Here is a 22,604-nt window from a genome sequence, read left to right on the forward strand (position 1 = left end):
CTGCTACAGCACCACGCCGGGGGGCACGCTATACGCCACTACCCCGGGAGGTCAGCGGGCCGGGCAGGGGTCCACAGGCTGTGGGCATATTAGCGTGTGCTTGTTGTTGCGGGTCGGGGGTAGGGGAGGGACAGGCCTAGGACTTGTCTGCAGGCCCCTCTACAGGTAGCTTTGGGGGAGAATGTTTGGAGCGGAAGCTCAGTTCCCAAAAACTTCTAAGTGATGCAACGAGGCCATGAGCCTAACTTCCGTGTGTTTGGGCCATAATCCTTCATTGTGGCCTGGGTTCTTGGCGCCTTACACGTGCTCCTTACCCCTCACGACTTTGCTTCCTAGGAATAGGGGCCAGGGTCCCCTACTGAGCGTGACCTCAGCCGGAAACACTGGGTCTTGAGAAGTGCAATGGCTAGAACAGTTGGGGCAGTTGCTCCGTTTATGTGTTGCTGGCTGGCATCTGTTTGGTTGGGCGAGCAGCCTGGGATCACGAGCTGCTGGGCTCCCGACCCAGGGATTCCTGCCACGCGGAAGTGGAGGGGAGGAACAGGGCAGGGCCCTTTGAGGACATTATGTGGCCAAGTTCCTCTGAGCTAGTATGAACCTTATAGGACCTGGGAGGGGTCAGGATTAGAACAGTACTGTTTCTCCTCCCGGCAGGAGATAGCCCAGGTGACAGCACTGGGTGGAACCCTTCACAACTATTTCATTTCTTGAATCACCTGAGGCTGTTAGTCTAGGTCTCACCTTCACTGGTGAGACCAAAGCAAGGTTTCAGAGTGGTAGAGGAGCAGCATGAAGTACCTGAACTCCAAGTTTGGTGTTCCTCTTACAGCCAAGATCTGAAGCTCCCCCAAACATAAAGCCCCTGCCTATACCAGCTGGGATGCCCCACTTGCTTTATACCCACATCTTGGTTAGGTCTGGAAGATTTTAAGCACTATGAAAGCTTATCTGCTGAGAACCTAGCTGGGCTTCAGAGCAGATGTCCTTTCATACACAGGGAAATTCAACACCACCCTCACGTCCAGGCCCCAAAAGGCCTGAGTCTGGGACTCCAGTCACCTCTGTACCCAAGCTCCTGACTCTTACCTCAGTCCCAACCCCTTGACAGGCACCAGGATCATCTACGACCGAAACTTCCTGCTGGAGTGCAAGAACTCACCCATTGCCCGGACACCCCCCTGCTGCCTCCCTCAGATTCCCGGGGTCACAACTCCTCCAACAGCCCCACTCTCCAAGCTGGAGGAGCTGAAGGAGCAGGAGACAGAGGAAGAGATACCCGGTAAGGAAAGCAGGAATTAAGAATTGTCCCAGCCTTTGAGTTCAAATGCCACTGTGACACAGTGTGGGGGTTCAATTCCAAGAGGGGTTTCTGCACTGCCTGCAGATCCTCAGACCAGCAACCTGTCCTCCTGCCTTTTCTCTCTCCAGATGACGCTCAATTTGAAATGGACATCTCATCCAGTTGCAGATGACCCGGCATGTGGAGTTACAGAGGGATCCCTCATGCCACTGCTGCCACCACCTCTTCCTGGGGCATCCAAAGGCCAGCTTGGCCTCATCTAATCTGGAAGGGAGTGACTTGTTAGTTCCAGGCCTCCTTTAGTTCTGAGGCAGCTAGACCAGGGATAGGAGTGGGCAACTTGCCAAGCCCTTAACTCTACTTCCTCTTCGGTCTGTGGTACTCCTCCTAACCCTAAACCCTCTATGCTCAGGGGCTGGAACTGGGGAATGGAGTAAGTCACCTTCTGGCTGCTTAGTAAACATTCAAAGAAATGCCTTGGCTCCAGTGTTCTCAATGCTTATTTTCTCATCTCAGCCACACAGCTGAGGGCCCCGGCAGGCCTGGTTAAGCTCAGAGGCCTCAGATCCATTCCCAGTTCCCACTAGGCCCACTTCCAGCAGCAATTAGAACCTGAGGCATACTACAGTGGCAGGTTACATGAGCCTCCAAACCATAAACAGCAATAGCTTGGCCGCTGCCAAGGGCTGTTCTTGTCTTTCCAGGAAGCAGCCTTCCTGGAACCAGGACCCTGCCCAGCAACCCCTCCCCTATCCATTCCAAAGCAGGACTCTTGGAAAACAGGGGCTGTCCCAGCCTATAGCCATCCCCAGTCTCCCCCCATGCCTTTTCTGCTTACCACCTCTAAGTACCAGTTCCTCTATTCCAACACCAAAAACCTTGTACCCTCCCTTCTCACAGCATGATAATCCACCAAGTACCTCTCTCAAAGGGTTATAAGAGACCTTAGAGTTCACACCGAAACCCAAAATGAGGCAGCAGCTTGTTTGGCATGTCAGTTAAAATCCTAAATCTCAGTAATCTGGTCTTTTTCTCCTTTGATTTATACAGCAAAAACCCCACTCAGTGTGGTTCTAATCTCTGTAACACCTGTATCTCAAGGGTGATACAGTGCAAATAGGACTGTCTTTCTTTTTGTTGAGGGAAAAGTCTCCCCGTTCTATTTGAGTCTGTTCTCATGCTGAAATGAAACCATCCAAACACAGAGCTGCTCCACCCAGCACAGGATGTGCTTTCAGTCTAATTTGGGAAAAAGAGGTAGGCAGTAGTCTGAATGTACCCAGCAGATCCCTTCCTGATGAATGGAGAAGGCAGAACAGACGTTTGCAGATGCACAGGGGGCACGGCAGTCGAGGACACCAGAGGGGACTAGCTTGGCACAGGAAGGGTTCATCTCTCCTACCCAAGGCCCACCACAGAGATGTTTTTATTGAAATGCATGTTACGAGTAACACATGAACTCCCTCTGGCCCAGGTGGGACCTCTTCCCTTATAGGTGGGTCAGGCCCAGTGGGACAGTCTTGTTGGTGGTAAGAAGGGAGCCAAGTGAGAGAAGGCCTCCAAGGCATAGGAGATGGTGTCCGGTGAGTCTGCGGAACCGAGGATTATGGAGCCTGCTGGAAGCCTGGTATGGTGTGGTTCTCAGCTGTGGCTGCAGATTTCTCTTCATTGGCTGCCTCCTCTGAAAACAGACTCCTCTTTTCTGCAATTAATCTTTTAACTCCTACCATCCACTGACTGACCTCAGTCACATAGTCAACCATGAGTGAGCGGTGGATGTCATCTGCTGCGTCCCACCGATGGCTTGAAAGCTCTGAAGAGAGATGGGGATTGAGCAAGCAGCCTGTGGTACAAGAGCTTCCATGCCTCCCCTCCCAGTCAATCAAAATCTCAGCACTTGCTCCAGCACAGCCAACCACAGCAGGACAAGGGATTTAGGCTATATCAAAGAACCCACCCATACCTTGCACCAGTACAGCCATTCTCTTCTTTACAGGTATTGACAACTTTCCTCCAGCCCACTGTTCCTGCAGCAGTGCCAGGCGTCGGCTGATGTCATCACATACCTGCTTCTAAGAGACAGAAGCCCCCCTCCAATTCAGTGCTGCCAGCCCAGTGAGGGGAAGAGAGAGGAGGGCAGCACCACATAGGAAGCACCTGCTTTCTCTAGCCCACACTTTAGAGTTCTGGTTCTTTACCCAAAGATTAGAGGCCCCACTGAGAACCTGATGAAGCCTGCCTTCCCCTGCTGTCGTCTTCTGACACTGCCTGATGTTTCATTGAAAAGTAGAGGCCATTAAATGGAACTCTCTCATCTTCCCACCACCAGTCCTCCTAACCCACCTCCTCCTATGACTAGAATTTTAAAATTTCAGGGGCTTCTCAGACTCTCAGAAGCTCATCCTGTAGCATTACTTCACAAAAAGAAAACTAAGAGCCAAAGAGGTGAAATTACCCATGCTACTTTCCCTTTAACACATTCTTCAGATCTCTTTTTCTAAGAACTAAGAAAACACTATAGCTAGAAGAGGTTTCTTTCTTCCTAACTGGGCACAATATAAATTTCCTGAGAATAAAATCAGCCGGGTCTACTCTGAATGGCATGGAGGTACAGAAAATCAGGTTGTTCACTAATAGGAGCTGAATTCAACTCTTGTTCTCACAGCATCTTCTACTGATTGGTCTTCAAAAGTCTGTTAATGCTCCTGAAATCCTGTGTTCATTTCTCTGGGAAGGCCTTAGCAGATTCTGAAGGAGTCCATAACTCTAAAAGGACTAAGAGCCATTGTCCATTGGGTCAGAGGGTCTATCTCTGGGAGCCATTCCTGCATTTGGCTGTGGATGGAAGCCCTCTCTAACCTCTGATGTGCCAGGGCTTACCCTTGTGTGGCCACGGCAGTCTTCCAATGCCTGTTCCAAAGGTCTCAGCACATCCTCCATCAGAGCCTCAGACTCGACTGGGAAACTTGTGGGCTCCATACCAGAGGCAGGACCACTCCCCACAGGTGGGGACCTGGGAGCCTTACTTGAAGGAGGTGGAGGCCCCATTGGGGGAGGCCCAGGAGAAGTCTCTGATGCGGGAACTGAAAAGGTATAGCAGGATCAAGCAACATGGCTTAAATGGGTAAGAAGTTTAACTCTAAATTCACCCCTTCTAAGAAGGGCTACTCTCTGAGACAACTTATTCATTCAAAAATATGCATTTATGAAGTCCCCACTCTATGCAAGGCAATATGCTAGGCACTAAAGATTAGAAAAGTAAACTAGGTGGCCGGGTGTGGTGGACAGGCCTGTAATCCCAGCACTTTGGGAGGCTGAGGTGGGCAGATCACCTGAGGTCGGGAGTTCAAGACCAGCCTGGCCAACAAGGCGAAACCCCGAGTCTACTAAAAATACAAAAATTAGCCGGGCATGGTGGCGCATGCCTGTAATCCCAGCTACTCAGGAGGCTGAGGCAGGAGAATCGCTTGAACCCAGGAGGCAGAGGTTGTGGTAAGCCAAGATGGTGCCATTGCACTCCAGCCTGGGCAATAAGAGCGAAACTGTCTCAAAAAAAAAAAAGAAAAGAGAAGAAAGGTAAACCAGGCCTGGGCACAGTGGCTCACGCCTGTAATACTAACACTTTGAGAGGCCCAGGTAGGAGGACCACCTGAGCTCAGGAGTTCAAAACCAGCCTGGGCAATATAGTGACACCTCATCTCTACAAAAAAAATTTTTTAATTAGTCGAGTGTGGTGGCACACACCTATAGTCCTGGCTACTCAAGAGGAAGTAAACCCGACAGATTAAGTTCCTGACCTCAGAAAGCTTAATTCTAGAGGGATGGAAAAAAACACAAAATTACTAAATTATGCTACATGCTATCAAGAAATAAAATGATTTATGCAATAAAGAGAAATGGGAGAACCTATCTAGACTAAGTGTTCAGGAAGGCCTTCTGAGGTACATTTAAGTTTATCTGAGCTCACTCACTATGTAACTTTCAGCAAGTTACTTTCAACCAGAGCTTAGGTTCCTCTTCTGTAAAATGGGGATGTATATAATGCCACTTATTTCACAAGGTTGCAATGAAGATTAGGAATATAGGTACAGGCTGAGTGTGGTGACACATGCCTCCAATCCCAGCACACTGGGAGGCTGAGACAGGAAGATCACTTGAGCCCAGGAGTTTGAGAGCAGCCTAAGCAGCATAGTAAGACCCTCTTTGAAAAAAAAAAAAAAAGGCCCAGCGCGGTGGCTCAAGCCTGTAATCCCAGCACTTTGGGAGGCCGAGACGGGTGGATCACGAGGTCAGGAGATCGAGACCATCCTGGCTAACACAGTGAAACCCTGTCTCTACTAAAAAAATACAAAAAACTAGCCGGGCGAGGTGGTGGGCGCCTGTAGTCCCAGCTACTCGGGAGGCTGAGGCAGGAGAATGACGTAGACCCAGGAGGCGGAGCTTGCAGTGAGCTGAGATCCGGCCACTGCACTCCAGCCTGGGCGACAGAGCGAAACTCCGTCTCAACAACAACAACAAAAAATACAGTTGCTAGTGTGTAGCAAAAAGTACAAATTGAGCTGTTTTTATTAAATTGAGAACTAATGGATGAGACAGATGCAGCTATGAAGAGTTGAAAGAACATGTACTAGGTAGAGGTGAGAGCAGTGCCCAAGAAGCAGGAAAACTTTTGACTTGTTCAAGAGACAAAAATGAGGCCTGTAGGGCTAAAAACTATTATCACTGAAGAAAGTAGTATGAGCTATCATTAGAGAGGTAAGCAGAGGGTCCAGACCCTGTGGGGTTTTGGAAGAGTTTGGTCTTGAGTCAATGGTACTGGGAAGCCACTGCAGGTTTATAAAAGCAAGGGGTGATGTGATCAGACTTATTCTTAAACATGTATGCTCTGTGAAAAACTGATGAAAACAGGTCAACAATGGTGGCAGGAACACCAGTTGAGAGGTTGAATAGTTCAGGAAAGAGATAATGCTGGCATGGACTAGGGTAAAAGAGTAGATGAGGGGAATGGAGTAGTCTGAGATTTACTTAAGAGGAAGTAGCAACAGGAGTGGATTGGGAGTGAGGAAGAGAGAAGTCAAGGTGACTCTTAGTTTCTGACTTTAGTAATGGGAACCACTAACAGAAAGACTGGAAAAGTCAAAAGTTTACTTTTAGGTACCAACATCCACAACGATGATTGATTCATTTAATAATTTGGCGTTACAGTTGACCTCTTCACCTCCAGTGATCATTTTTTCCCACCCTACATCAGCCTCTCATCCCCCTGCCTTGTTCACAACACTATCACCTCCAAAATCTGATCACCCCCTTACCCCTTCCAGCTCAGCTACTTTGATTTCCATGTATATTAACGTGGTCACCCCCTTATAAATATTTTTACCTCCTTTATCTCCTCCCATTGTCCCACTTTCCTGGTTAAACCCAACTTGCTTGCACTTGGGAGGGAAAATAGAGCCATGCTGACACTTTAAATTCATGGCCACAGATTTTAAAAGGTACCAAACACTGCCCGGACATTTTGGCTCATTTTTTCCACTCTTCAGAACTTCTCTTTCTTTCCCTGCTATCTTCTTCTGACACTGCCTGATGTTTCATTGAAAAGTAGAAGTCATTAAACGGGAACTGTCTCATCTTCCCACCACTAGTCCTCCTAACCCACCTGCATCTGTGGCCACTTTTCTTCCTCTTGTAATAGATGAAAACGTTCCTGCTCCTATCAAAAGCCATCTTTCCAGCTGTACTCTGCATCCTAGCCTCTCTTGTCTTCTCTAGACTTCCCTACTGTAAGTATCTTCTCTTGCATCATCAGTTCTCCCTCTCTACTGAATCATCCCATTAGCGTACAAACATGCTCTAGTATATTACTATCAAAACACTCCCTTCACGTTCCATTTTCAGATACTGTCTCATTTCTTATCTCCACAGAATTTGAGTGAACTGTTTATAGTCACTCTCCCTACTTTTCACATTCTCTCCTCAGCCCATTCCAGCTGAGTTTCTGTTCTCACTAATGCAGGCTGCTTTTGTTATGATCACTAGTGACTGCTATGCTTGTCAAATCTAGTGGTTCCTTTTTTTCTTTTTTCTTTTTTTTTTTTTTGAGATGGAGTCCCAGGCTGGAGTGCAATGGTGTGATCTCAGCTCACTGCAGCCTCCACCTCCCAGGTTCAAATGATTCTCCTGCCTCAGCCTCCTGAGTAGCTGGGATTACAGGTACCCGCCACTATACCTGGCTACTTTTTGTATTTTTAGTAGAGAAGGGGTTTTACCATGTTGGCCAGGCTGGTCTTGAACTCCTGACCTCGTGATCCACCTGCCTCAGCCTCCAAAGTGCTGGGATTACAGGTGTGAGCCACTGCACCTGGCCCCTTGTCTCTATCTTGATGTCTCAGTAGCATTCATCACTACTGATTCATGTCTTTACACTCTCCTATTTTTTTATTTTGGTTTTGGTTTTGTCACAGAATCTCGCTCTGTCGCCCAGGCTGGAGTGCAGTGGCGTGATGTCGGCTGACCGCAACCTCCACCTCCCAGGTTCAAGCGTTTCTCCTGCCTCACCCTCCCAAGTAGCTGGTATTACAGGCCCCGCTAATTTTTATATTTTTAGTAGAGACAGGGTTTCGCCATGTTGGCCAGGCTGGTCTTGAACTTCTTATCTCAGGTGATCTGCCCGCCCGCCTTGGCCTCCCAAAGTGCTGGGATTACAGGCGTGACTCACTGCGCCTGGCCTCTTCTATTTTCTTCTTTGGCCACTTCCCAATCTCCTTTGATGATTCCTTCTCAACCTTGAAATGCTAGAGTGCCCTACGGCTCTGTCCCTGGCCTCATTCAAGTGCATAACATCAAATACCATCCTTGTAATGGTGACTTATTTCTCTAATTCTGGCTTAGACTTTTCCCGAAAAATAACAGCCTAAATTTCACATGGGCCCCCCAAAAAAACTCCCCCTCCCCAAAACCACTATCCCCCAGTCTTCCTATATCAAGCAAAAAATTTTAGTTATATGGATTCCTCCTAATCTACTCATTCCTACTGAACTTCTCCATCTCATATCCATCTAACTCCTAGTACCCTTATGCAAATCATTAAATCTTGCCTATATTACCATAATAGCTGTAATTTGTCTTTCCACTCCCCTAAAATCTTGTTTTCACACAGCAGACCATGATCTTTTCAAAATGTCAATCAGTCCCTGGTTCTCAAGCTAGGAAGATAGTGCCCACAGGGCAAATGTCTGGAAACACTTTTGGCTATCACAACTGGGTGGATGCTACTGGCATCTATTGGATAGAAGTCAGAGTTGCTGATAAACACACAGGAAAGTCCCTCACAAAGAATTATCTGGCCACAACCTATCAATACTGCTGAGTTTAAGAAACCAAGCCTTGTATCATTCTTCTTCTACAGCAAAAAGGGTGTGGAGAATGGAGGGCCACTGAAAGAACCAAACCTGAGCCCCTTTATGGAGGCCACAGCACAGCCCATTTAATGGCCTGGAAAATTCTCAGGGGGAAAGTTGGCTCTCCTCTACTTTAAACTTTTCAATGGCTTCCAACTTTATGTAGACTAAAATACAAACTCCTTATCCTGGTTTACAAAGCCCACTATCCTGGTTTACAAAGTGGCTGTAGCCAGTCACTCTGTATTTCATCAGTCTCTGAATTGGCCAAACTTATTCCTTTTGCAGCTGTTTCTTTTGCTTGGAATGCTTTTTGTGTGGCTTAAATATCAGCCCCTCAGACACCTCGTTACCCAGTCATATTACATCACCGCTTATTTTTCTGTAGCACCCTCACCACTATTTAATCTTTCAGCCCATCTCCAGCGCTGCAACATGGACTCCCTGAAAGCAGAGATCTTTTTTCTCACTGCTGTCTAGTTGGCCCTTAAACAGTGCCTGACTTATAGTAAGTGCTCAGTAAATAATAGTGATTAAATGAATGAAAAACTGTGAAGTCTGATGATTATCATATACCTAAGTGAAGACAGAATGGACAAATGAATATGCCACTATGAGGTTCTGGGAAGAGGTATAGGTTAACAAAGATAGATAACTTGAGGATTAAAACTATATTAAAAGCCACGGGTCTGGATGAGATCACCTAGGATGAAAAAATAGAGTCTTTTTAAATCAATACACCATTTATTAACCTGAGCAGCAGAGAAGGGGCTCGGAAAAGCACCTGCCCTGAGACCTTTACTGGAGCCCCATAACCTCTCTCCATAAGGAGCCCTCGGGGAAGAGAAAAAAGCCTTCCAGACAGGCTTATCTCTTACACCCCCCTCCCCATTCCCCGTCGGTCTCCGAGCACAGGGGCCCCACGCACCTCTGGGGGATCCATCCTGGGGTGCGGCGACCCTCTTGGTGAGCAGCGAGCGCCTGTGTCCGCTGGCCTGGGTCTGCAGCCCGTATGAGAACTGCGGCGGGTCGTTCCAGCCGCGCTCCTTGTTGCCTGCGGAGGCGAGGGATGTGTGAAGCGAGCCCGGAACTCCACTGATAGTTCATATTGGGGCTGGGGGAGACAGAGGGTCCAGACTCCGCGCCGCAACCGCCCCCAGCCTAGGCCGGGGCGAGGACCTAGTGCCCTAGCCAGTCGGCCGCGCTCACCCGGCTTCACGTACAGCTCAGCCATCTCCACTTCCGCTTGGCCAGCGGGGCAGCGCGTCATTTCCGGGACGGCCGCTCACAGTTGAGCCGCGTCCCAGGCCAGGCGGGTTGCCGGGAACCCTGGAGGATGGATGCTCGTTCACAGCCGTCGGGAGCTGCTGTGGGGACCCTGCGGCAACTCCCTAAGACTCGAAGGCTCCATCTAATGAACCATCAGGGCCCGGTCACAAGGCACCAAAGGAGGTTGTTGTCCAGGAGCCAGCGCCCTAGGAGCCCTCATCCTCTCAGGAGCAAGTTCGAACAACCAGAAGCTCCTGCCCCACATACGCCCCGCTGCGATCTAGCCAGGTTGACTTCTACAGCCTCCTCTTGCATTGCCCTGCACAATCTCCACATTCACCTCAGGTAGCCTCACTAACTAGTACTCATCTTCCTTCAGTTCTCAGCTCAGATGTCAGTTCTTCAGGAGGCCTTCTGGAATGTCTCAGGCCAGGTTAAGTGTCTTACTTGAGCTCCCACAACCCTACAACCCTCTAAGATTTCCTAATTATATTACATCACATCTTCTGTCTTATTTGACTCTTGTTCATTTCCCTGACAGTCTCAGAAGGTGGGACCTTGCCTATTTTATTACATCCCCAGTGCCCAGCTTAGTGCGTGGCACAGGGAACTCCTTAGAAAATATGTTTGTTGAATGAATGAAGTCAGATCTCCATCACACCCATGCTGTCATGTGACTACAGAGAGCCACCAACATCAAGCACAGACACAAAGACGCTCATCTCACACAGGCTGTTAGCCCCCAGCCCTGTCCCAGGCCCAATATACTCACATCCAGTGAGGTCACTGAGGGATTTTTATTTGCACTGATTTTGTTATAAAGTGTTACTGAGGTAGAGCCAACTGTCCAGGGTTGGACAGGGGCAAGGAACACAAGGACCCAAGGAAAGGGAAGTCAGGGTCCTACATTGTGGTACAGTGCCTTCCAGTCATCCATATAAACAATAAATTGGGCAATAAACAGACAGTGGACAAGGATCAGAGGGACAGGCAGAGAAGGCTTCAAGGGGTGACAGGCTATAGGCCTTGAGGAATAAAAGGGTACAGAGTTAGGCATGGACCCAGAGCCTCCTTCCCCAGCCTTCCCAGATAAGTTTAGGGCATGTGGAGCAGAGAGGGTTTCAGCCGGAAGGCATCAAGAAAAGAGAAGACACCCCGCTTTCGAGGGGTTGCCCCTGCACCGCCAACCCCTCCTTTGAGCAGGGGGAGGGGCAGGGGACCTCCTGGGGAATCCATGGAGCTGGTCCGCTTGAGCCGCAGGCGGGCACGGGCCTGGGCACCCCAGGCCTTGCCTCGAGCTGCAGAGGCCACAAGACACTTCTGGTACTGAACCTAGGGAGAAGGGGAATGTGAGGATCCAGCTACTTTCTGCCCCTAGACTCCCTGAAAGCTTCTGCTGGACAGGGAACTGGCCAAAGCTTCTGTCTGATAACAAGGTTGGTAGTCGGCCACATGTGGAGTTTCTAGAGCATTCCCAGGTAGCTCAATAACAAAATCATAAAACTGTATCAGACACTTAAGGAGGGCGAGCTGGACACTGCTAAGTGCTTTGTATAATTCAGTTATTTATGAGGGGTTATTATCCCTGTTTTGCAAATGAGGAAATTGAGATTCAGAGAGTATATGACTTGCCCAAGGTCACAGAGCCAGAGAAAGGCAGAAATGGCATTCAAACCTAGTTCTCTGATTGCAGAGCCTGAACTCTTCATTACATGTACCACTATGTTGGCTCTTTTCCATCTCTCACTGGTGGGGACTAGTCCCTGCAAAGCAGATTCCCTAGTTGAGGGTAAGGGTGTACAACTCAAACTCCAGCCCCAATGCAACTCCTCCCAGTCATCTCATCTGAATGGCTCAAAGGCATCCTAATTGGCCTTCCTACCTCCTCTCATGTCCTCCAAATCTTTACCCATACTATAGCTTAAGTGATCATCCTAATACATAACCCTGACTTCACTGTGGGGCTTCAGTGATTCCTAGTGCCTCCAGATAAACTCATCACCCTGACCTATGAGGTCCCCCATAACCTGGCTTCTGTCATTCTCTCTGATCTCATCTCTTACTACATCCCCCTTGCATGCCAGATACACTAGATTCTTTCAGATACTCTCATCCACTAATATCTCTCACCTTCACAGCTAAGGTTCCCTGTGCTTGGTACACCTGCCCACTCCCCTTCACCTGGCTAACTTCCCTCTTGGACTGTCAGTTTTCTATCACCTCTTACAGGTAGCCTTCCTGACCCCTAAAGGGGCCACCTCTTCCATTAACCAGCGGTGTACAACTTATTTCTGGTCTATCTTGGCACTATCCTAAGTGTTTTGCGAAGGCAAGGGCTGTGCCCTCTATAACACTAAATTCTCAGGGTCAACTATGGTGCCTGGGACCCTGTAGGCACTCATATTTGTTGAATGAATGAGCAAACTGAACTAACAAAGTGTAAGCAACCCACAGTCAAATGCCCACAGATGCCAGGAAATAAACCTAAATGGGACAAACAGGAACAATGCCAACTCTTTAGGGCACAGCTTCTGCACAACTCTGGCTGCATGTTGACATTTACACGTGTGAACTGAGTGCCAGAGCTCTTGATATTTTAAGAAAAACAAGAATAGCGATTATTATGTGAAATGTCCTGGCCTTTAAGTATTGGCAACTAATTAAAACTTACTAAAAACAACATGAGGGCCAAAACATTAATGATGCAGAATCAGCCCAGGTTTGTGATCTCTAAAGAGGCTGCCGACCCTGAGCCCCAGTAAACAGCGGAGAGCAGCTGCAGGGCAATCCCACCCACCCATTCCCACCCATGACTCACCATACAGGCAGCCTGCACAGCTTCGGAGAGTCCCCCTGCATGGGGCTGGCACCAGAAGGCTGCGCACTGGAAGCTCTGACGGCCCAGGTCAGCGATGAGGCCAAAGGTGTGTGGGTCGCGGCCAACACCAATAAATGTCACAAGGCGCACAGGGCACTGCCACAATGGCTCCTCCTCTGTACTGGCCTCTGCCTGCCCACACCAGGCCTAGTCACTAGGGGGCCAAGCACTGGCCAGACCCACTGAACTTTTCCAGCAGCAAGCAGTGACCCCTCAGCATCCCTGCTCACCCCTCCAAAGCCCCCAACTTCACCCTCTTCTGATACCTGAATGTGGTGTGCAGTCATGAGAGAGTCAGACACACTGAGCATGGTTGGGACCCAGGCATTCCGGTCCCCCCTGGTGGTGAGGGTACCAATGGCCTCGTTCAGCACATCCATGCCTGGGGGAACATGCCCAGCGTGTCTCCCAGTTGTAAAAGAAAGAGTCTGCAGGGAGTGTCTAGCCCCCTCTCACTGACTTGGGATTCAGAGATAGGGAATAGGATAGTTGGGGCAAGGCTTAGAATTCTGAGTTGGGAAGGCTGGTAGATCCCAGGCGCCATAACAAGGCCATGGGAGGACTCTGAGAAATGGTAGTGGGCCCCACCTCACTCACCTTCCCCTTGCCTCACACAGCCCACCATATGCAGCCCCCTCAGTCCTCACCCATGGCTTTGGTGACTGGCAGTGTCCCCATGTACAGTGCTTCATACTTCTGAGCAGCTTGGCTTACTGCATCCAGCAGCTCGACTGAAATATACACACCAAGTCGGCCTAGCAGCTCTCTCAATTACCATTTTCCCCACCCTTCTGAATGGCCAGGACTCAGGTCAGAGCTGGTGCTGATAGAAGAAAAGGCTCATAGATGCTCCTCCAACTCGTGGCTTGGGATCCCTGAGACCAGACCCTCAGAAATTTATCCACAGAAGTACTAAATAACCAGAAATTGCCCACCCACAAAGCGGCACCAAAGCAGCCCAATGCAGCAATGCGGCACTCCCCTTCCCATACCTTGCCGTGGCAGGTCTTCAGGGGAGATGGGGTCTGGAGAGCAGCAAGAGGCATCAACACTGACCCCTACTCGCTCTGACAAGATCTAAAACACAATGAAGCCAGCATGAGCCACAGGGAGAGAGGGGAATTAGGGTAAAAGGGCCAATACCACCCCAACTACCTTGGAAGCTTCAGACCCAACCCCTTACCCACATTCCCTGCCCCACCCCTGACCCTTACCTGGGCACAAAGCCCATGTAGGGCACTGGCAATGACCTTGGCAGGGACATCACAGCGAAACACATGGCACTTGAGCATACAGCTATCTTTGTCACTTGCCACAAAAGCGAAGTCCCTAGCAGGGGCAGAGATGGGGCTGGGGTAGAGGCTGGTTAGAGGCAGGAGCCTGCAGGAGGCTGGAAAGTCAGGCTAGGGATATGGCAGGGATGGAGTAGGAAGGTCAGGAATGGGGCTCAGGATACCTGGTTTTCACTCACCTGTCACTGTTCCGGAAGCATGTGGGAGCACAGAAGGGAATCAGCCCAGCCTCTTGGACTCTCCCCCATTTGTCCCTGCTGAGCTGGGCCCACCCTCCCCAACCAGGGCTGGACCAGGCAGGGGAAGCAGTCCTGGGTCCACATCAGAGGATCTGTGTCCAGGGTTCAAGTACTGGTGATCAGCATCAGTGGGGATCACAGCTTGCAGCAGGGAGGGAGACGAGCTCTCGCTTGGGGGATGTAGGCATCCTCACCGGCCCTTGGAGCTCCCCACGCCCCACACACGGATGTGCACCAGAGGCTGGCAGTGGATCAGACTGTGGTCCAGGGGATTCACTAGGCTCATGGCATCCTTCTTCAGGATCATCAGCATGTTCTGGCCCTGCCAAGGACAGAGGTCAGCTCAGAGCTCAGATAAAGGTCACTGCCATGAGAAATAGGCAATTCAGGGATAGCTACCTCTGCTGGGCCCTGGGCCCAACCCATTGAGGGGCCGAGCCAACTCACCTCACCCCAGGCACCATCTAGAGGCTGGCTCCGGCTGCGGGTCTGGGCCAGCTGCTGGATGCAGTTATTGACTGCAATACTGCTCTTCCCCGGTGCCAGGTCCTCTTCAGGTACCTCTACCCAGCCCAGAGAGCGTACTGCAAAGCACTGACAAGTTGGGGAAAGGGACAGGAATGAATAAGGATGGAGCAGGGTGGCAGGTGCCACAATACAAACTCCTTATCTTCACCCTTGATCACCTCTGCTCAGTCCAATCCCACCCTTGTCTTTCCCTTGGGACCTCCCAATGCCCTCAGGTCCAAGTCACTACCTTAGCCCCTGGCTCCATGTTCTGGATGTAGGATTCCTCACCACACCAGGACAGAGAGTTACTGAAACAGAGCAGAGGTGTTAAGAGGACCACATTTCCTACAGTAGGGACACTGGTGAGGCCTAGACTAATTGATAAGCACAGGATGAGGAACAAGACCCAGAATATAGCACCAGAAATATAAAAACAGAGCAGGGTAGAGCCCAGGACATATTAACATAACATAAAGTGTGACTTAGAATTTGAGGGAAAATTCAGGACACAACCCAGACACAGGACATAGAATAAAAGTCACAAGGCTGGGTGCAGTGGCTCACGCCTGTAACCCCAGCACTTTGGGAGGCTGAGATGGGTGGATCACGAGGTCAGGATATCGAGACCATCCTGGCCAACATGGTGAAACCCCATCTCTACTAAAAATACAAAAATTAGCTGGGCATGGTGGCATGTGCCTGTAGTTTCAGCTACTCAGGAGGCTAAGGGAGGAGAATCACTTGAACCTGGGAAGCGGAGGTTGCAGTGAGCCAAGATCGCACCACTGCACTCCAACCTGGGCGACAGAGTGAGACTCCATCTCAAAAAATAAAAAAATAGAAGTCACAAAATGGAGCAGGGTTCAATATGTGGACCAGAACCCCAAAGTGGGACAAGAGATCCTAGAACAGAGGACCTAATGGCCAGGGTCTAGAACATGATAAGTTAGGACCAAGAATATGAAAAACATGTAGCTACAAACAAGAGTTTAGAACAAGGGATAAAACTCAAAATACTGACAGTTAAGAACTTGGGACAGAGCCAAGAACACAACAGAACCCAAAACATGTGACAGAATCCAAAACCTGGGGTGGAAAGCAGACCATGGGTCCAGCTGCGTTTTTGAACACCATGGAACCCCAAGCCTTTCATTTTGCCTGGGCCACTCGTTACCTCCGGTCCAGTGAGCTCTCCAGGCTGGAGAAGGATCTCCCTTTGAGGGGCCGCAGTCCCCAAATCCCCTCCGTTCCCTGTAGAGTGGGGGTTAGTCAGTGTAACAGCAGACCTGGGTCCACACACGGGCTCAGACCTCCTCCTCACACTCCACCTACCGTGCCTGGGTCCTCCGCATCTCCTAGTTCCCAGGCTGGGCGCTGCCACTGGGTGCTACCGCTGGGTACATGCCAATAGTAAGTACCTGCAGCATCGTGGATCTTCCTCCAGCCAGGAGGCAAGCCAGGCTCCCCCTCCAGACTCTGGTCCCCCCACAAGTCATCTACAGGAACACCGGATTAGAGAGGAGGGAGCATATTATTTGTGAGTTCAGAATAACATGCTGTCATAATCCTCTCTCCATCCCCAAAATGGGTCAGTTCTTAGGCTGAAGATCCAAGCTCCTCAATCTTGAAGACATCACATGTAAAGATCGGGTTCATTCGCCCCCTGGTCCCTACACAGAGAGGTATCCCCCACCCTGTCTTTGAGCCCCAGACTAGTCTTTCGGATTCCCTCGTCCCCCCTAAGCTCCTGGTCTTCCCACCGGGCCCCTCCGTGCACACCATCGCAGTTGACCAGAATGATGGCCAGCATGTAATCCTTGCCCAGCATAACCCCGGCCGCTCCCCGCCAGCTTCTGCCGGCCCGCACTCTCAGTCCAGCGCGACCTCCGGAGCTACTGCGCCTGCAAGCCCAGCCTCTCTGCGCCGCAGGCTGCCGGGCCAGCTGGCGCCGCACAAATACGGGGCGGGACACGGGGCGGGACACTGGCCGGTCCCGGAGGAGGGCCTCAGCCTCACAGCCCGCCCAGGTGTGGTGCGTGTAAACGGTCGTCTGGATCCCCGAATGGGTGCGTATTTCCGTGTGTGGGTCTGGGGGTGACCCAAGAACGCCACCGAAACCGCTGACACCACCGCACGACTATGAACTCATCAGGCGCCCGAAGACCGACACACCGGACATGCGCCGCGCGCACTCGCGCACGAGTGAGATCATCGCTCCCGGGTAGTGAGTGCGCTCACACTCAGCCTGAGACTCGACCGGAGGGGGTCACGTGGAAGTATCTGGGAGAGGCGGGCTCGGCCACTAGGAAAGCGCCTCACCCGTTCCAAAAATGCTCCGGAAGTGCCTTCGCCCTCAGTAAAGATGGCCGGGGCAGTCGGCATGAGGGAGGCGGGGATGCGCCTGCGCAACAAGTTCGGCTGGGAAGATGGCGGATGACAAGGTGAGTGGCCGTGGGTGATCTGCAGCCGGGCGTGGTCTTCTCCTTGACCTTTTTAGTTCCGGGGAGAAGCGACTCTGGAGCGGCTCAGGAGTGAGGATGTCCCTTGTTTCTTCTGAGGCTGCTGTCAGCTGCCTCAACAGTGTGGAGTGGTGTGGGGAGAGCATTCGGCGAGGTGGGAGGAGCCGTGGATCCCCCAGATGTACCCTCCTGGGAACCATCACGAACCCCACTTACTAGCACAGACTCAAAAACATTCACCCTTAAACACTCCTCACTTTACCCTATTCCCTACTTCCCGAAATTTTCTTCCCAGTGACACGATGTTTCCAATTACACGGACACTCACACCACCCTCATTCAAACACTCCCTTGCATACACTCTGAATTTCATACTTACATGAGATCAAAATCACTCAGTCCATTTACTTACGCACTTGCCGACAGTCTTTTTTGTCATTCTCACTCACATCCAGTCACTCATATTCAGTTTGGGATGGCCTTGGGAAGAAAGAGGTAAAGCCCATCCAGGAACCAAGACAATCAAATTGTCCAGGAAACTGCCTCCGTCCATTACTCACCATTGGTCTATAAGCTCAGCATTACCCACACATTTACTAAATGTCAGGCACTAGAACATAGTAGCCAAGACAGACTGGTCACGACTTTCGAGCTCATAATGGAGTCAGTAGTGCTTTCCTGATGGACCGGTCCCTAGCTGTCCCTCCTGCCTTTCCTACATACTGCTTGCTATGTAAAATTCTTGTTGAGGTTGATGTAAGTTACTGGTTCAGATTCCATCTGTCAGTCCCTTCCTGGCCCTCATTTGAATTCTGTGCTTTTCAATGCTTTTCTTCCATTGCCACTGCCATCTCAGGAAGCTTTTATAGGAAAAGGTCTTTCTGGCTCACCCCATCCCCTCCCAATTCCCAGCTTCTGATGGAATTGAGCAAGGGGTGGGGCTGAGTCAGACTGCTGGAGTCTCGCTTGTCCTAGGATTCTCTGCCTAAGCTTAAGGACCTGGCATTTCTCAAGAACCAGCTGGAACGCCTGCAGCGGCGTGTGGAAGACGAAGTCAACAGTGGAGTGGGCCAGGTAAGGACTGTCCCACCCCACCCCTGCCTTAGGCTTTATTGCCCAACATGCTCTTGAGAGTGTTAAATGAATGGTAGAGATTTATTCAGCAAATGATTATTGAGGGCCTGTTCTCAGGCATCCTAAGGACAATTTTTCTGAATGGCACATGAACTAATACCTTAAGTAGAGGTTAAGTAGGTGAAGAGGGAAGGAAAGAACATTCCAGGCAGATAGAACAGCATATGTAAAAGCCTTGTGATAGGAAGTAGCATTATAAACATGAGGGGTGAAAGGAGGTCCATTTGGCTACAGTAGTTGGGGAGCATGCTAGGAAATGAAGCTGGAGAAACCTGCAGGGCTAGGAGCATCTCTGACCTTGTGTGGCAGTGGAGTTCTATGGTTGGAGCTTTCTGACCCCAGGGTTCTGAGATTGTGTGATCAGAACTGCTAGGTTCTTTTTCTGGCCCCAGAACCTTGGGAAAAATCTGGAGAAAATACCACAGTTGTCCAGGGTGAGGAGGAGTTGGTGGTGGAATGCTCTAATCACAGCTTGAGTAGCCCCTGGACAGAGTCAAGGAAGAGCCTAGCTAAGTTTCGTTCTGCATTTTTCTCTGCAGGATGGCTCGCTGTTGTCTTCTCCGTTCCTCAAGGGATTCCTGGCTGGCTATGTGGTGGCCAAACTGAGGGCATCAGCAGTATTGGGCTTTGCTGTGGGCACCTGCACTGGTATCTATGCGGCTCAGGCATATGCTGTACCCAACGTGGAGAAGACATTAAGGGACTATTTGCAGTCGCTACGCAAGGGGCCGGACTAGCTCTAGGTGCCATGGAAGAGGCAGGATGAGCAGCTCAGCCTTCAGGTGGAGACACTTTATCTGAATTCCCCAGCTGTCATCCATTTGCTATCTCCAACTTTCCTGCCACCTTCATCCTTGCCTCCCTTCCTGCAGATTGTGAACAGTAGTTCCTCAGCCTGCACCCTGGATTCCTTCTTCCCCTTCCTAACTCCATGGGACTGGCCCCAAGATTGTGACTTCAAGGACTACCAGCCCCTTATTCTTCAAGCCCCGACTGTGGGGTTGGTAGATGCCTCTGATCCTCAGTATTCTCTCTGGCAATGTTCCACAGCTCCTCCTTCCTGGTAGCTGGCTCCGTAACTTGATTTTCCCCAAACGTGTTGCAATCCCTGCTGCCCCTTAGTCACCCAGGGTCTGGTGTGGGTATGAGTGTAGAGGATGGGGGTATGCCGGGCCTGGGCCATCCCAGGCAGGCCCGCTGGACCCTGATGCTACTCCTATCCACTGCCATGTATGGTGCCCACGCCCCATTGCTGGCACTGTGCCATGTGGACGGCCGAGTGCCCTTCCGACCCTCCTCAGCCGTGCTGCTGACTGAGCTGACCAAGCTACTGTTATGCGCCTTCTCCCTTCTGGTAGGCTGGCAAGCATGGCCCCAGGGGGCCCCACCCTGGCGCCAGGCTGCTCCCTTCGCAGTATCAGCCTTGCTGTATGGCGCTAACAACAACCTAGTGATCTATCTTCAGCGTTACATGGACCCCAGCACCTACCAAGTGCTGAGCAATCTCAAGATTGGAAGCACGGCTGTGCTCTACTGCCTCTGCCTCCGGCACCGCCTCTCTGTGCGTCAGGTGTTAGCGCTGCTGCTGCTGATGGCTGCGGGGGCCTGCTGTGCAGCAGGCGGCCTTCAAGTTCCTGGGAACACCGTTCCCAGTCCCTCTCCAGCAGCTGCTGCAAGCCCCATGCCCCTGCATATCACTCCGCTGGGCCTCCTGCTCCTCATCCTGTACTGCCTCATCTCAGGCTTGTCTTCAGTGTACACAGAGCTGCTCATGAAGCGACAGCGGCTGCCCCTGGCACTTCAGAACCTCTTCCTCTACACTTTTGGTGTGCTCCTGAATCTAGGTCTGCATGCTGGCGGCGGCCCCGGCCCAGGCCTTCTAGAAGGTTTCTCAGGATGGGCAGCACTCGTGGTGCTGAGCCAGGCACTAAATGGACTGCTCATGTCCGCTGTCATGAAGCACGGCAGCAGCATCACACGCCTCTTTGTGGTGTCCTGCTCACTGGTGGTCAACGCCGTGCTCTCAGCAGTCCTGCTACGGCTGCAGCTCACAGCCGCCTTCTTCCTGGCCACATTACTCATTGGCCTGGCCGTGCGCCTGTACTATGGTAGCCGCTAGTCCCTGACAACTTCCACCCTGATTCCGGACCCTGTAGATTGGGCGCCTCCACCAGACCCCTCTCCCAGCCTTCCTCCCCCTCCCATCAGCAGCCCTGTAACAAGTGCCTTGTGAGAAAAGCTGGAGAAGTGAGAGCAGCCAGGTTATTCTCTGGAGATCAGTGGATGAAGGGGTACCCCTAGGAGATGTGAAGAGTGAGTTTGGTTAAGGAAATGCTTACCATCCCCCACCCCAACCAAGTTCTTCCAGACTAAAGAATTAAGGTAACATCAATACCTAGGCCTGAGAAGTGACCCCATCCTTGATGGGCAACTCCCTGCCTTGTCCTGCATGAACAGAGTTGATGAAAGTGGGGTGTGGGCAACAAGTGACTTTCCTTGCCTACTTTAGTCACCCAACAGTGGCTACTGCCTACAGTAGCCACTGGAGCTGGCCGCTCCAGCCCAGCCATGGTGCATGACTCTTCCATAAGAGATACCTACTTTCATGCAAGAAGGCCCTGTTGCCACAGATTATACAACCATTACCCCAGCCACTTTGACAATTTCCCCCAGTTCCAGCAATGCCTAGAGACATGCTCCCTGCCCTTTCCACAGTGCTGCTCCCCACACCTAGCCTTTGTTCTGGAAACCCCAGAGAGGGCTGGGCTTGACTCATCTCAGGGAATGTAGCCCCTGGGCCCTGGCTTAAGCCAACACCCCTGACCTCTCTGTTCACTCTGAGGGCTGTCTTGAAGCCTGCTACCCACTCTGAGGCTCCTGGGAGGTACCATGCTTCCCACTCTGGGTCCTGCCCCTGCCTAGCAGTCTCCCAGCTCCCAACAGCCTGGGGAAGCTCTGCACAGAGTGACCTGAGACCAGGTACAGGAAACCTGTAGCTCAATCAGTGTCTCTTTAACCGCATAAGCAATAAAGTCTTAATAAAGTTTTCTAGGCTGTAGGGTGGTTCCTACAACCACAGCCACGATTGTCTTGTGTCTTCTGTCTAACAATTTTGTTCTTCTGGGGTCCTGAGTATTTTAATTCTGGGGTAACTTTTATTTTATTTATTTATTTATTTTTTGAGACGGAAGTCTCACTCGTTCACAGGCCAGACTGCAGTGGTGCGATCTCTGCTCACTGCAAACTCCACCTCCCGGGTTCACGCTATTCTCCTGCCTCAGCCTCCTGAGTGGCTGGGACTACAGGCGCCCACCACTGCGCCTGTCTGATTTTTTTATATTTTTAGTAGAGACGGGGTTTCACCGTGTTAGCCAGGATGGTCTCGATCTCCTGACCTTGTGATCCGCCCGCCTCAGCCTCCCAAAGTGCTGGGATTACAGGCGTGAGCCACTGCGCTTGGCCTGGGGTAACTTTTAGACTAAGAAAAAATTGTTTTCTCCAAGCTGTTGCCAGTGGCATTATTTCCTGTGAGAGCTCCATGGAACTGAGACATTTCCCTGTCACAGAGCTTTTGAAATTTCCCTGGAGCACAAAACTTGGGCCCAGGGGAATGCAGAAGGAGTCTTGGGTACAGCAGGTTCGGGGCTCAGCAGGACAAATTAGACTCTAGGCCAAAAAACTCTAAGAAATACGATGTGGTTTTGGTTTTCATTTCCTCTGGTTCCCTCACAGACAATTCCTGCCTGTCATCTGTCTTAAAATCATGGCCAGGGGAATGTCAGGCCCTGATTCTATGATAGAATATATGGTGAGTTTCTAAAAAAAGCAAAGGTGGGTGGGGATGGGGGGCACCTAGGCTTATCTCAGACCTATTAAAGCAGAATCTTAGGGAGTAGTGTCTGGGAATCTTTTTCTTCTTTCTCTTAAGCTTCCTAGGTGGTTCTGATGCACCCAGAAGCTTGTAAGCCACTACTGTGCAGTGTAGAACTATGGACAGACTTGAATTTGAATTCTGGCTCTTCCACTTAGCTGACTGTTCTTGGGCAGTTATTGAACCTCTTCTGGCTTTAGTTGCCTTACCCCTGAAATGAGGATCAAATGGTACCTACTATATGTGGTAGCT

At 50.8% G+C, this 22,604-nt stretch overlaps 5 protein-coding genes across 31 annotated transcripts in view; 3 read left to right on the plus strand and 2 right to left on the minus strand.

The window, feature by feature from the left end:
* Positions 1–1,773, plus strand: part of ANKHD1 (ankyrin repeat and KH domain containing 1) — a 139,619-nt gene extending 137,846 nt beyond the window's left edge. For all 15 annotated transcript variants that reach the window (XR_012414166.1, XM_065546871.1, XM_065546873.1 and 12 more), the window contains 2 exons: positions 1,109–1,279; positions 1,429–1,773. Coding sequence is in view for 14 of the 15 variants with exons in the window: in XM_065546871.1 (XP_065402943.1) it covers positions 1,109–1,279; positions 1,429–1,432 (175 nt within the window). In the remaining variant the exon portion in view is untranslated. The remainder of the gene's footprint in view (positions 1–1,108; positions 1,280–1,428) is intronic.
* A 923-nt stretch (positions 1,774–2,696) lies between these two features.
* Positions 2,697–9,938, minus strand: SRA1 (steroid receptor RNA activator 1). 2 transcript variants are annotated; one of them, XM_005557984.4, is made up of 5 exons: positions 9,910–9,938; positions 9,629–9,754; positions 4,181–4,383; positions 3,264–3,372; positions 2,697–3,113 (listed from the first exon to the last, which is right to left on the minus strand). In XM_005557984.4, the coding sequence occupies exons 1-5, from the start codon at positions 9,932–9,934 to the stop codon at positions 2,905–2,907; spliced, it is 672 nt and encodes a 223-aa protein (XP_005558041.2). In that variant the 5' UTR covers positions 9,935–9,938; the 3' UTR covers positions 2,697–2,904. The 2 variants fall into 2 exon arrangements, with proteins under 2 accessions (XP_005558041.2, XP_065402959.1); XM_065546887.1 differs by lacking the exon at positions 4,181–4,383 and having other exon boundaries at positions 9,629–9,938.
* On the minus strand, positions 9,934–17,046 carry APBB3 (amyloid beta precursor protein binding family B member 3). 12 transcript variants are annotated; one of them, XM_005557981.4, is made up of 13 exons: positions 16,668–17,046; positions 16,221–16,384; positions 16,063–16,139; positions 15,136–15,196; positions 14,826–14,972; positions 14,573–14,700; positions 14,319–14,324; positions 14,062–14,176; positions 13,840–13,924; positions 13,495–13,578; positions 13,114–13,229; positions 12,788–12,979; positions 10,748–11,301 (listed from the first exon to the last, which is right to left on the minus strand). In XM_005557981.4, exons 1-13 carry the CDS (start codon positions 16,714–16,716, stop codon positions 11,065–11,067), a joined length of 1,461 nt encoding a protein of 486 aa, XP_005558038.2. In that variant the 5' UTR covers positions 16,717–17,046; the 3' UTR covers positions 10,748–11,064. The 12 variants fall into 12 exon arrangements, 8 of the variants coding, with proteins under 8 accessions (XP_005558038.2, XP_005558036.2, XP_005558039.2 ...); XM_005557979.4 differs by having other exon boundaries at positions 14,062–14,197; XR_012414175.1 differs by lacking the exon at positions 13,114–13,229.
* Positions 17,047–17,295: 249 nt separating this feature from the next.
* LOC102125888 (SLC35A4 upstream open reading frame protein) lies at positions 17,296–21,563 on the plus strand. Its single transcript, XM_005557978.5, has 3 exons — positions 17,296–17,329; positions 18,323–18,421; positions 19,021–21,563. The coding sequence occupies exons 1-3, from the start codon at positions 17,315–17,317 to the stop codon at positions 19,216–19,218; spliced, it is 312 nt and encodes a 103-aa protein (XP_005558035.2). The 5' UTR covers positions 17,296–17,314; the 3' UTR covers positions 19,219–21,563.
* Positions 19,209–21,563, plus strand: SLC35A4 (solute carrier family 35 member A4). Its single transcript, XM_065546886.1, has one exon. The coding sequence runs from the start codon at positions 19,626–19,628 to the stop codon at positions 20,598–20,600; it is 975 nt and encodes a 324-aa protein (XP_065402958.1). The 5' UTR covers positions 19,209–19,625; the 3' UTR covers positions 20,601–21,563.
* Positions 21,564–22,604: the final 1,041 nt, after the last annotated feature.

The sequence above is a fragment of the Macaca fascicularis genome, chromosome 6, assembly GCF_037993035.2.
Source record: "Macaca fascicularis isolate 582-1 chromosome 6, T2T-MFA8v1.1".
NCBI lineage: Eukaryota > Metazoa > Chordata > Mammalia > Primates > Cercopithecidae > Macaca > Macaca fascicularis.